The following is a 14,453-nucleotide window of genomic DNA, read 5'->3' as shown; positions in this document are numbered from 1 at the left end:
CCATGGCTATATCCTCCTTTTCTTGTATGTTTCAGATGCCTCTGCAAAGCAGGTGGCAAAGCCATTTAAAAAAATAAATATCACTTGAATTGACCTCCGATTGAAATAGCAAAGCAAAAACTTTCATGTAGTCTCAAATTTCTCTATTTTCATGTGTTTACATGTATCAACTTTTGAGGTCAGAAGACTAACAAAAGCAACCTTTACTACGACTTTGCAGGCAGTCATTTAAAATGATCTCCTGCTCAGATGATCAAAGTGATAAAATCACTAGGGGAGAGGAAAAATATAACATAAACCAAAGGCAGCTAAAATGTGCAAGTCCTCTTTCACCCCCCCGAATCAGATATTCACTTAGGTGGAATCGACTGTATCTTTGTACACAACAAATAGGAAAAAAAAAACAGGGACGTGAAACAGTGAGGTGCGCAGATGTATTACCAACACATAATGACCACCAACAATACAACACACGAAGAGAGAGACAAGTATTAGGAAAATGGTTTAATATTGGAGACAGAAGCAAAAAACTGCATCACACAATAACATACATTACAAAAATAAGTCTGACTATTTCAACTACACGGTTATGTTCACAATGAGGACAGAAGAATCAGAAAAAACTTTGATTTAAACAGCAAAAAAGCAAACCCCTAAAGTTGTAACTAATACATTTATCCACGTAAAGTGACCAAGTACTCCTAATTCTAGTTATCTTATTGTGTAACTGCACAATACAGAATAAAAAGTGAAACTTACCGCTTGTTTTTGTTTTAAAGACAAAATTCTAAATACTAGATATAAGCAAAGGGAAAAAAAGATATCAAGCCAAAGTTTTTAATTCTCTAAACAAAACCAACTTTCTTTCTACCAACCAGAAATCAAACTCGAAAATCAGTCATGGTCAGGGGGGCCCACAAGAGTAAGCCACAAAAAATTCCATTTGTTTTTTAATCTCCAGTATAAAAAGTTCCACTGGTACAAAATGCATAAGTACAATCAAGTTGTAGAAATAGGAAAGCCTGCTTTTTTTTTTTTTGGCTCAAATTCCATCAAACAACAAAATCCAAATGCATCAATAAAACAGAAACAATACTCAAATGCTCTTACAGTTTCCACTAAGTTGCATTAACTTTGGCTTTTCTCAGACAATACTTAAAAATTAGTTTGTAATTCTAAACAAAATAGTATTATTAATCTACAAACAACAATTCTCACAGCACGGAAAAAAAAAGCCAAAAAAACAAAACCCGAAACAAAACACAAGTACATAGTTTTTTTTTGTTTTTTGTTTTGTATGACATTATCCAAAAGGTAATGAAACTACAGGTTTTTTCCTTTTGTTAATTAGCACTTAAGATAATAAAAACAGAAACAGTAAAACGATTTCAGAGAAGCACAAGCCAAGGAACTATAACCCCTATGGTGAAAGAAAGATGAACTTGTTAGTCATTTGAAGACTGCCGGTTCATTGCAATTAGCTAATTTGTTTGAAAAATGACTAGTCTATTCTTTTGATTAGAATTTTGGAAAGCAATTTCCCTTGTTTTTCTTCCTTTGCTTTCAGGCCCTTTGCACCCTTGCAGCCGTTTTTCCTTTTCCTTATTTTGAAAGAGAACTGGTAGATAATTTGTCTCTAAGGAGATATAAGCTTTATATTTATTATTATTTATAAAGGCAAACTTTCCCCCATATAGTTGTCACCTGGAAATGCAGAAACTTTCCCTGGGCCACATCCTCAGCTGGGGAGAGGTGTCATCTGAAATCTATGATGGTATGCCAGTTTACATCAGCTGGGGTTCTAGCATATGAACGCTAACATTCGAACTAGACTCTAAACCTTCAGTTTGCACTGGGGCTGCTGTATTGAAGGGATCTGGAAAACCACTGGAAATTTACATGATGGATAAAATAAGAAGAATTAGTGAAATAGTAAAAAAATCAATTATATTTTCATATAATATATATATATATATATATATATATATATATATATATATATATATAAAATATGTGTGATGATACTTTGAATAAGCAAAATTGCTGCAAGACGTACAAAATAGCCCTCAAAGGGTGTAAGAAGGCCTCAGCAGTAGTAAAAACATGTGAGACTAATATAGACCATTTAGGTATAAGTGCACGTGCTACAAGGAGGAAACTTTTTTGCATCACTAGAGGCTATTCCTTTCCATCCCAGGGCTTCTACATAAACAAGCATTGAAGCAAAGTTGGGAACAAGAGACAGAGTGCACCATCTATGTCGCTGTTCATATAGGGCTTCACTTTTAATTTTAGGAGGTGTTGAATGTAACAAAATAGGAATAGATAATGGAAGAAGATATGGCACTTTGTTATCAGAAGCAGGTACTGCTGCTCACATGCATTGAATTGGCAATGGATTCTATTTTCCAGTAGTAAAGAACCAAATTTGGTCACTGGTGGCTACTTGTGCTGTAGACATGCAATCCAGTCAAATTTAAAAGGCAGTGAAAAGGCTACCAGCATTTCTTTTCAGGTTCCTTACACAGGGCTCAATCCAGCAAACAACCACTTAAGTCACATAGATATACATACAAGTCTCATTGGCTACTGGTGCAAGTCAAGTTACTTGGGTGAGTGTCTGTAGGATTGGGCCCATATATTGTCATTACGAATAATGGCAAATAACACCAAGCATTACAGCATATGTAAACTTTATCCATAAAAAGTAGTTTAACTGCAGTGCACATTGAATTTTCACCCAGGAAGATCTAGTGCATCTGATTTAAGCAAAAGTTCATTTATTTAGTTACAAAAATATTGTTTTTTCTCCTCAATGTTTTCAAATGGTGGAATAACCACTCCTGTCTGGGAGCGGCTCACACAATAGATAATTAAAGAATTGTTTTTTATTTTCTTTTATTTTATTAATACTGAATAGCATATTCCAGCAGCATATTAAAAGCTCTTTAAGAAAAGACAAAAAACCCAAAATCTAAAAAGGAAAACCACAAGTTAATTACTGTTTTAAATAATTTTAGTTATAGATACAGAAGAAATTTAGACAGCAGTAAAATAATTTTTTGTCCTTCAGATCTGCCCTGTGCATTTTTCTGATTTCAACCATGTATTAAATAAACCACAAAAAACTAAGTATATATATATATATTTATATATATAGATATATATATAAAAATAAACAGCAAAATGGTGAATGTATAAAAGGTATTAACACTCAAGACAGCTCTGGGTGGAAAGGGTTAAAAGTTCAAAACTTTCTCACCTTAGAGGTTTCCATACATTATGAAGAAAATACATTGTGAGGTTTGCTTTCACAGCATTGATGTGCAGAGTGGTTAAAAAAGTGAAACATGGGCACTTATACAATGTTTTACAAAAAACATCAAAGAGAAATAACAAACAATAACAATTTCAGGCAACAAGACCACAGGATAGCAAGTTAACAAACTTTTTAACCTCTTTTTTCTTTAAATATTAGGGATTTATACAAAACACATAATAAAATACCCATGTTATCAAATTACTTCACACAAGAAACACACTGAAGCTCTAGGAAGAAAGTACCTTTGGAATTTGGCACTATATTTTCACTGATTTTTTTCCTTTAAAAGAAAAACCGATCACATTTTGCTGAACACAAACACATCTAAATTGTCCACAATAAAAAAATGACATCAATGCGTCACAAGCCAACACAAACTTATTCTGGAATATTTTTTAATTTTTCACATGAAATTTTTTAAGCAAACAACTTTTTTTAAACTCATTTTTGTTGTTGTTGTTCAAGTAAACCAATTTTAAACTTGTCTTTTATAAACACAGAACACTTAAGACCATAAGACTCATGATGAAACCACAACTTAATTCACAGAAGCACCAACGTAACACAGTTTACAGTAACCTTTCTCCTGTACATTGAAACAGTATAAAATATAGTAATTTCATGTGCATTAAACCATGGATTGTCTAACTGTGAGTCAGTTCAGCAAAAGGTGACACAAATAGGTAGCATTTGCCCTAAAACAGGGTAAATATTTTCTTATACTAATCTACAAAAAGTGGTTCTATATATATATTTTAATGAGAAAGTGAGCCACCTAAAATGGCCTTATCAAAAAACTTTACACTGCCTGAAAAATGTAAAAACTATTACAGACTTCTAGAGACTTAAAATCAGACAGTTTTTTTTCTCAAACTGTTTTGGAAGTAGTCTGTTAGAAACCAACATTCTGTGCCTCTGGACACATATTGCTATTGTCACCAGTGACCAGGCAGAATGCCAATCCCTGTATAATACTTTCAAGTCTGTTATTTTATTTTATTTATTTATTTTTTGGAAAAGGAAAAAAAGAGAAAAAGAAAGAAAGAAAAAAAAAGAAAGCAAGCGAAAACATTTTTGCCACAGGTTTTTTTTTTTTATATTTTTTTGTTTTTTCATTTTAAACCCTATTATTAATTTGTCTAATAATAAATTTCAGTCTTGCGTGAATGCAGCAATGTTTTTTCACATTGACTTCCCAAAATTCATAGCTAGATGAGGTCACATGCAAATTTCAAAGGTCAAACTAGATCAAAGGTCAGTAGGAGAACCAAATATGATGTGAGGTCAGAAAGACATCAGAAACAATGACGGGACGATGAAACTTTTTTTTTTAGACGCCACAGGGACATGCTAGGCAAACGATGAACTAACGGGCATGGAGATGTCTAGGGAAAAAACAAGGAAGAGGAAAAAAGTTACATAGAATCTATGCAGCAGAAACAAAATCACTTTTATGGGTGCAGGAGAAAACTAATGCAAATCTTTCATCATTAGAGTCTATGTGCCATTCACATAATTTGCATTAACTTACAATACTCATCAAAGGCAGCACAATGAAACCCCAAAAGAATCCATCTGAAAAGAGTTAGAGAAGATGGATTCATCTTTGGGGGAGGAGAGAGGAAAGAACCATTTTCAACAAATGTAACATAAGGGGAAGGGGGGAAGAAAAAAGTCAGACAACTGAACTTTAAACTAGAAAATGGAAACTACAAACAAAATAACCAGACAAGTACAAACAAGAGGATAAAAGCATGAACTGTAAAGAGTATAGGGTTCAACGGTGAAAAAGCGCCCATTCTTGGCACAATTACTCTAGAGACTACTTCAAAGGATCTAGCTAGCATAGAGAGCTGCTCTTTAGGTATCCAATAAGTTAACAATAGGCAATAAATAACTTCCATTATTTCTGAGGCAGTAAAAATTTTTGTATAAAAATAGAAATGCTTTTTACAAATAAAATTTACAGGCCTGTGGCTTTCTTTTTATTTATTATTATTAAATTTATCTCTCAAGAAACATCAAGTATTGTCACTCATTTTATTTTATTTTTATTTTAAACCCTGTAGCTTTAGAAACAGATCTCTAAATCTTTTTTACATTATTCCTTTCCAAAAACCTAAAGAAAACTTAAAAAAAAAGTGAAATATAAAGACCAGTGTAATAACAGACTAATAGAAAATCATGTTGATTTGAACCCTAAAAATAAAAATAAAAATCCTTTTCAAAAACAAAATGACGTAGCGGAAAGACTTTTTGTTGTCATTGTTTCACAATAAGTGCTTCTGCTGGCATAAGACCATTATGTTTAACCTATCAACTGCTGGTGCCACCCTGATAAGATTGGGTCCATACATACAAAACAGCTTTTATTTCCCCCATGTGTGCTAATGGCATCAGGGTTCACAGAGTTAAATTGCACCTTTTTTGAAACTTTTATTCTTAAGATGTAATTTCTTTAAAAAAAAAAAGAAAAAGAAAATGGAGATAAATTATGTTGCAAAATAAAATACAGTAACACAACTCAGTAATTACTTGGCTTGGAAACAGCAGCCAAGTTAAATTATGACGAGTGGGGAAATGGAAGCAATAACTGTAAAAATAATTGTCTCTTGGTGAAGGTTGGCAATGTGTTCTTCCTTAGACCCCCCCTCCCCCCGCAGAAGGGCAGGTTTGCTCATGGGACTTACCCTAAGAAAGCTAAAATAAGATCAGTGAGCATCTGGGGTTAAGATCAGTAAGGTTTGCTGTCGTTTTTGGAGCGTTTCAGCTGAACCTTCAAGCGTTTCATGCCAATCTGAAAGCCGTTCATAGCCTGGATAGCAGCTTGCGCAGAGACTGGATTGTCATAGCTAACAAAACCTACAAAACATGAAACAGAGGTAGAAAGAAAGTGCACTAGAGGTTAGAAACAAAAGAAGGGGGGACTCGTTCAGTGTACAGAAAAAAAGTTTTGTTTCTTCTAAGTGACACGTTCATTTCACTACTTTCCTTCATATTCCGTCCCTCCAAATCCATCCCAGCTCTCCCCTCATCTTGTTGGGGTTCAGCATTTTGCTGCCTTACACATGCAGCTGGGACTGCAACCAAACAGCTGTGGTGTCTGTGAGCTGTATGACAAGGGGCAGGACAGTTTCTCACTCTCTGGTACTTAGATGATCCCCCACAACTGCAGTGTCTCAATTTTTAATGTATGCATCTTCATAACACACCTGTAGATAGGGAAGTCCTATGTCCCCAGGTGCTGAGAAGCTAAGGGCAGGTCTATACTAAACCAGAAGTTTGGCTTAAGATATGCAACTCCAGCTACATAAACAACGTAGCTGGAATTGACTTACCATAAGACAAATTTCTTCGGGATCCCCACAGAGGGAGGTTGATGGAAAAAACACTCCCATAGACTTCCCTAATGCCTCATGACTGCAAGGAGAACCAGAATCAATGGGGACACCCTCCGTTTTTGATTTAGCGGGTCCTTACTAGATCTGCCAAATCGAACGACGGAAGATCAATCTCCGCAATGTCGAGCCTCCGTTTAGTATAAACATGGCTTAATAAATGATTTATTTTAAGTCACAAATGATATCTGTCGCAGAGCAGGAATTAAACATGCGTTACCCATGTCTCTAATAATAATTTTGATACTTTGCACTTCTATAGCCCCTGTCCTCTCAGGCCTCCAATGTACAATGCATACCTTAATTAATTAATTGTGAGAGCCTTGGAATTGGAGCAGGCAAATATACAGGTTAAATCACAGGTCAATAGCAAAGCGGGGAATAGAACCCCAGTTTTTTCTGCCTTCCAGTTCTCTGCACTGAGCCCTAGGTAATGTTCTCTGCCTGTACTCAGTATGGCTAGTTGGGTCTACATTTCTTGTCCCCTAGAGACCAAAGGCGCTCTTTTCATAATGCACTCTAATCCCCTTGAGCTTAGAAACTGCAACTCATTTTCATATCTGGGCCTCCCACTCTTAATTGCACAGCACTCCTGACTCCCACTCTACCTCTGCTCTAGCTAATTACTGCATTGCAGCCTGGTATTATGTATCTACTTTGACATGCTCTCTTTAATTTCCACTTGAAATTGTCTTAATGAATTATTTTAGATTAGATTAAAGCGTGGATCCCTCGCTTACTCATCACCCTCTTTTCCTTCTTCCCTGGCATTGACACTGAGGTTTTTCGCCTGCACTCCTCGGCTAACCCCTTCATCATCTCCAGCTTTTGTTCACATCGATAAAATGCTCATTTAGAGCCACCCCTCTTGTGTTTTCATTATTGAAATTCCTTCTCTCTGGCCTTCCTGACGCTCACTTTTCCGTCTCAAGTTAATTAAAAATTCAGCTGCTTAGATCACCTTCTTGGTCACCAAATTGCCTCTCTCATTGTGTGTCCCTTCACTGGCTTCCTTTTCTCCACCACATCAGATTCAAATTTCTTGTCCTTAAATTTAGAGGGCTCTCCCCCACCTTGGACTCTCCTGCTTATCCATTCTTGCATTGTGTCACATAGATCCAGCCCCCTTCACTCTGTTTGGTCAGTGAAGCTAGCCTTGCTCAATCATTTATTCACCTCTCCCACATGCTCTTTCCAATTCCTGCCTTCTGCTCCAATGGTGGAACAGTTTACCCAAACTAGACTGTCAAGTCACTAGGGATGATCTAGATCAGGCCTGGCAAAACAGCCTCTGTGGGCCGGATCCGGCCCACCAAGCCACTGGATCTGGACCACAGAGACTCTCCTGCTTGCTCCGCCCCCACATGCCGGTCAGAAAAGTGGCTGCCAGGCCATTTGCATTTCACAAACTGTGAGTCCAGAGGGGAGGGTGGAGTGGTGCTTCATGGCTGCTCCCACCCCCAGCGCAATCCCATTGGCCAGTTCTGGCCAATGGAAACTGCCTGCTTGAAAACAGGCAGCACCCAAAGCACCAATCACCCCTCCCCTCAAGCTCTTATTCACAGAGCACATGGCCCTGCAGCCTGTGCAGGGGCAGGGCAGGCTCCTGCCTGAGAAACATGCTGGGCTGCTGGCGGGGAGTCTCACAGGTAAGTCTCCCTTTCAGAGCCTGCCTCTGGCACCCCTGCCCTTGCCTCCCCCCTCAGTCCTCTGCCCCTACCACTCCTAGCCCCTACCCCACAAAAGCCAAACCCTCTGCCCCTCCTGAGCCCATACCCCATCCAGACCTTGTACCCCAATCCCTTGTCCCAGACTACAATCCCCTTCTGCACTGTAATCTCCGGCCTTAGGTCACAGCCCAAATCCCTGCACCTCAGTCTCCTGCCCTAGGTCACAACCTAAACCTCTGCACTTCCTCCTGCACCCCAGTTCCCTGCTCTAGGTCACAACCCAAAGCCCTGCACCCCAATCCCGTGCCCCAGGCAGAAGAACTGCCTCTTTCACACAAACTCCTTCCCAGACCTCACAGGCCATCCTGCACCCGAATCCCTTATCCTAGGGGTGGGCAAGACAGCCTCAGCGCGCTCCCCCTGCCCCAAGGCAAATCAAGATCTGTGGGTGGGGGAGCACGAGAAGCCTCCTTGGCCCCTCCCCTTCTCCCCGAGGCCCCGCCCCTTCCAGGGCAGCCTGCAACCACTTCAGAAATTTGTGAAGTGGCCCCCTTCAAAAACTATTGGCCTCCCTGATCTAGATGATGCTTGGTGCTCCCATGAGGGTAGTGGACTGGACCTGATGACCTTGAGGTCTCTTCCAGTTCTATTGTTCTATGAGTCTATTCTGTCCTCCTTCCAGTCCCTCATTAAGAACCGTTTCTTTTATGCTACTTATGGAAATCTAGCCACCTCCTCATTTTTGTCCTCCTCTTGTTGCATCTGCTTGTTCTCCCTTGTCTTAAATTTAGACTGTAGGCTCTCAGGGGCAAGGATTTCCTCTTCCTAGTTTGGCCTAGTTGACCCTGATTTTTATCTTTGGGTACTACAATAACCTATATAATAAAAATTCCTTCCTTTCAGACTACCTCACTTTTGTGCTGCTGGATCAACAGCCCTGTAGACTGAAACCCTTTGGATCATCTACACAGCAGGCACTGCCGAGGCTGCTGCTATGAAAACTTCCTTACACTACCCCATTAGAACCCTGACCTGGAGGGACTGCTCTAGAGGTGAAAGAGCAGGGCTCATCCCCTCACACCTTGGAGCCGCTGCTGAGATGGATAACAAGAATGCAATTAGTGCCTATGGCCACCTATCTGCTAAAAGCGGACTCTTTTTTGGAAGTAGCATGTATCAAGTTACAGCCCTGGACTGAGAGTCAGTATACCTGGGTTACGTTCCCAACTCTGTCAGTGATACACTGAAAGAGACCTGAAAGGAGTCCCTTAGCTTCAGTGTCTCCATCTAGAACAGGCTTTCCCCCACCTTTTTCATACTTGAAGATCTTCAGATTAAAAGGTGTTATCCCAAATAGCTCTGTTCCATGTGCAATCCCCAATTCTGACCCAAAAGAAACAGATTAATGAGACAGACAATCTCCATTTTCAGGGGAAAAAAGAGAATTCACATTAAGAAACCACAAACTGGCTGCCAAAAATGTAAAAATGAAAGGGACACGCTTCTAAATAAGGCACAGAGGCTGTGATATGTTATGTAAAACCAGCTTCTTTTGCAGGCTTTGTCTCCACCGTAGATCCTGATCATATCATTTACTTGATATATGAACTTATTACATTGATGCTGCAAGCAGAGATTGCTGCTTACTTACATTTTGTAATGCAATATATCAAAGCAATAGGTCTGCATCTGATCAAACCTAGATCTTATTTCATTTCAGAAGGGTTTAAGCATCATACAAATTACTTTGTATGCTCCTTAGTTATCTAATTTCCCTGTGTCTCAAGCATTTTACATGAAACTTGACACTGATTATACTCTTCTTCATCCCCTGCCCCATTACAACTGAAGATGCTACCTGTACAGTTGAATATATTTTTATTTGTAGATGCTCATCTAGGCAGCTAGCTGGAACAAATTCTGTGCTACATATGTGTACACTATAAAAACACTAATTGAACAATACTGTACTTAACCCAGAAGAAAGCTTTTCCTGTAATGTACAAGTAATGGGTTAAATGCAGTGAGTTTTAAAGAGGTTCGGCTATACAATAGAGGATAATTAGGTATCCATAATAAGGCAGCTTAATAGTATAGTAAATGACATTCCCCCACACAGGGTATAATTAGTTTCATGTACTTGACACATCCACAGTACATGTCAGAGTGGAAGGATTTTTGCAAATCCAGTTTTTGGTTTGAGCGGCTTTGTCTGTGCCTCTTTCTGTGCTTTTGAGGAATACAAGTCGTAATGCTGGGATCAGGTTCACAGTGTTCACCAATTGAGTGAATGTTGCTTACCAAAGCACTTGCTCAGATTGGTCTGTTTGTCAATGAAGACTTTAGCAGAAATAACATTCCCAAAGGGCATGAACATCTGCAGAATGTCCTGGTCTCCAAATTCCTGGGGGAGGTGGTAAATAAAGAGGTTTGCCCCTTCTGGACCTTTAGAGAGAGGAAAACCAATTAAAAAAAGTATGAAAAAAGCTATTAGAAGAGTTATTTCATTTATCTTCGTTGGTCATTTAGAAGGTGACGGGAAAACAGTTCAGTTTCAGACTTTCTGAGGTAACGAAAACAAAGCAGATGGACAAAATAGCAGTGCCTCTTTTATATATTTTTACTTGATATCTCTATTATAAGAGCAGCTGAACTACATCCTCCTTCCTAAACTCATGTAAGGCTGCCAAACGTGTCCAAAAGCACGGCTATGGTTAGAAGAGCGAGTGCATGAAAGTGGCACCTTCTTACGACAATTCTGCTCTCTGCATCTCTTTAAGCTGTGCAGCTATGGGAGAACAAGTTGAGTTCTATGCTTCCTCACACACCTTCAGTGGGTTTGTCAGCTAAATTCTGGTTGCAGAGACATTATTAGCACAGGAGAAAGAGACCAGCTCAATTATAAAGATCCCAGGTTTAAGTCTCCAGGACAGGCAATTGTAGGGGAGAGGAAAGTAACAAAACAAACCTTCTGACTTGCAAACTGAGCTAGCTGATTTTCTTTGCAAATAACTAATTTGCAGTAACAAAGAAGCTGGGTGGAAAGCCCTCACTACCTGGCAGAAAAAGAGCTGGTCACGGTTTAGAACTGTTTTCCCCCCCGCAACTACACAAATGCATTTTCCTTGAAACTGAAGTGTTTTAGAAAAACGTTCTGAATTTTGAGACATTTCAAACGAAAATATTCATTTTGTTTTTAACTGGATTCTCCCCCCCACATACACTGCGTTTTACTTTGATTTTTGAAAGCCTGTTCACTGAAATAAAACTGGATTTTTTTTCACTGAGCACTAGAGTCAGTGGTTTCTCACCGTCAACCCTGCTCCCCCATTACCATAATCATTTGGAAAGAAGAGAGTAGAGAAAGGCTTTCCAGTATGAAACTGGACATGTAGCCTTCCCAGTCATACAGTATGACTGGGAGTCAAAAATGCCACACAATGCTGGTGCAGGCAGGTTCTGGAGTAGACTAAATGGATAGTCTCTGGCTTGAGTTGAGACTATGGTCACATCTTCACTACCGGTCGATCTTCTGGAGTTTGATTTAGTCTTTATTAGAACCAATAAACTGAACTCTGAGGGCGCCCCTATCGACGCTGAAACTCCTGCTCTAACTGACCTCCCGCTGTGGAGACAGCACCAAAGGTCGAATTAAGGTACTTTGACTCCAGCTTTGTAATTAATGCAGCTGGAGTTGCGTATCTTAATTCAATCTTCCAGGCAAGTATAGACAAGGCCTACATGTGTCTCAGATACGCTGTGTTTGATTACTGTCTAGGGGAGGAGAGGAAAGCGCAGGCCAGACACTTATGGAATACCTTCGGTAACAGATTCATGGAGCCGCACTGATGTTCACAATAGAGGAACCACACTGCCTGGCCTCTCACAGCCTGAGGGAAGGGGCTGCAATATTTGCCCTAGACAGGGGTGCATGGATTGGAAGCAAACAAAACAAAAACTAACAACAAAACAACAGGGTAAAAAAAAAAAAAGATTTTTATAAAATGAAATGGGAAAAAAAAAGTAACCTGGAACTATGGAAGAGAAGTCAAAATGAAGTTTCTTCTTACAAAAAGAAAAATGACCTCAACAAAATGATATTTCTTAATCTCTGAGCAAAACTGGCTTAACAAAAATCGATAGCACGATGCATAAAAAGTCACCCTATTTTGTTTAACATTCAATGCACTGTTTTCCTTTGGTATCTGGTTATCCCCCTTTAAATATTTCAGTCTGGCTATTGTATAAGAAGTTATATGTTGAAACACAAACAAAGCAAGCAGAATTTAATAATGAAACTCGCTCACCTTAACAGTCCCCCACTGGAAAAGACAGCAAGATGACAAAGGCCTGTACTTTATAAGGGACACTGTCACATGGGGAATGATAAACTTACTATTGATGGAAATGCTTTTGTGTATTTAAAGCAATGAAGAGTTTAAAAAAATAAGCCAGCCCTACACTTATTTGCCACCCAGTCACAACAGAGAAACAGGTTCTGTTTATGGTTTTATCCAATCTATTTTCATTATTCAAACTGAATGAAACACAGATAAAAAATATCAAACAAAGCCACAGAGCAGAAACAGTGAGAAAAGTAAATGAATTCAATTTCATTTTCAGTAATCTAAAGGTTAATAGTAAAAATGGTAAAGAAATTATAAAACACATACTTATTTTAACTTGATAGCATCCCTATTAAATCTCTAGCTTTGAGGGTTTCAACATTGTCTACTTATGAGATGCCATGTTCCATAACGATTCAAGAGACTTTTAAAAAAAGGATAAAAAATTCTTTTGATGCCATTCACTAGTCCTTGTTCCAGTGAATCTCTGGCAAGAACAGTAACTACAATGAAGACTCTTTCTTTAGAAGGCACACAAAACTTTTCTGTTGTAAAATTAGCTGAAAGTTAAGGGAGGAGGAGGCATTAAAAACAAAATCCCAAGAAGGCTGCAGGGGCAGAGAAGAGAGAAAGTCTATCTTCATTTTGTTAAATGGTTTGTAATTGGTATTAATTTATTCTTAGCATTAACTTCCTGAGGTTTATTTTGCTCTGTTGGTACAGAAAGAGGGGCATCACTCACTGACTTGCTTCCCCTTAAGTCCCAGAGTTAAACAAAGGACCACTCCATGTAACAGTGGATCTTGCCATTAACTTGAAAACTAAAATCTAATAGTAGCTAGATGATCACAGCATACATGGAAACCACAGGAGGAGAGGGAAGAGGAGAATTACCTGCACACCTCTTCCCCCCACTTGACCTCCCAACAACAAATATATACTTTTTTTTTAAAAAAGGGCTTTTAGGATGGTTTTCATGATTAGTGTCTTTTGTGAGAAGCAGCCAATGCGCACTTTGACATTAACGAACAATGGGTGGTAAAATACATCTTGAAGGATAGATGGCAAAAAAATTAAATTAAAGGACCAAACAAAAACAACACTGAACAGGAAAGAAGAAAAGGTTAAAAATCAATGGTTAGGCTCAACCCATTTCTTCAGAAAGCATATATGAAGAAATAAACCAATCCCAACCAATGTCGAAAGGCCGAATTTAGCGTATGGTAAAATTTGATATAGCTGCTTAAGAGGTTTTCTGGGAGGCCCTAGCAGGTGCCGCTTACCTTCTTTCTGGCTGCCAGCAGCACTTTGTTGCTGTAACAAACTCTGACTGTACAATGTTGGCAGTGCTGCTGCGGCATACTGCTGGATTCCTGAGTAGGCTTGGGTGAGGGCGTCCATTGTGCCTGCTGTACCATTCGTCAAGCCTGTGGCGCCAAGTCCTCCGTTCAGGGCCGCCATACCTGAGAGCATTTGAGCAACTTTACAAAAAACCCAACAATAGAGAAAAGAAATTGCACTCGTTCATTAGTGCTTCCCAAAAGTCGTTGCATTTACATGACACCGACAACGACGGCCGTGCATGCAAGTCAGCACTTCACCAAATGGAACTGCAAACAACCAAACACAACGTCAGTGAAGATCACTGCAGCACAATGGGTTTGACGACCAAATCTATCGACATGCAAGCTGCTACTGGCAAGTACTGTAACACGGT

The 14,453-nt window shown here is 39.0% G+C and overlaps 1 protein-coding gene across 18 annotated transcripts in view; it reads right to left on the bottom strand.

The window, feature by feature from the left end:
- Nucleotides 1–489: 489 nt before the first annotated feature.
- The window catches only part of CELF2 (CUGBP Elav-like family member 2), a 491,927-nt gene continuing 477,963 nt past the window's right edge, over nucleotides 490–14,453 (bottom strand). For 11 of the 18 annotated variants that reach the window (XM_025188438.2, XM_075908547.1, XM_075908455.1 and 8 more), the window contains 4 exons: nucleotides 14,020–14,217; nucleotides 10,692–10,835; nucleotides 6,013–6,184; nucleotides 490–4,707 (listed from right to left, as the gene is read on the bottom strand). In XM_025188438.2, coding sequence (XP_025044223.1) covers nucleotides 6,057–6,184; nucleotides 10,692–10,835; nucleotides 14,020–14,217 — 470 coding nt within the window. In that variant the 3' untranslated portion in view covers nucleotides 490–4,707; nucleotides 6,013–6,056. Of the gene's footprint in view, nucleotides 6,185–10,691; nucleotides 10,836–14,019; nucleotides 14,218–14,453 lie in introns of all 18 variants that reach the window. The other 7 variants (XM_075908499.1, XM_075908610.1, XM_075909199.1 and 4 more) reach the window with 2 other exon arrangements.

The sequence above is a fragment of the Pelodiscus sinensis genome, chromosome 1, assembly GCF_049634645.1.
Source record: "Pelodiscus sinensis isolate JC-2024 chromosome 1, ASM4963464v1, whole genome shotgun sequence".
Taxonomy (NCBI): domain Eukaryota; kingdom Metazoa; phylum Chordata; order Testudines; family Trionychidae; genus Pelodiscus; species Pelodiscus sinensis.
The sequence above is the reverse complement of the archived record's forward strand: the minus strand, read 5'-3'. Positions and strand labels throughout refer to the sequence as shown.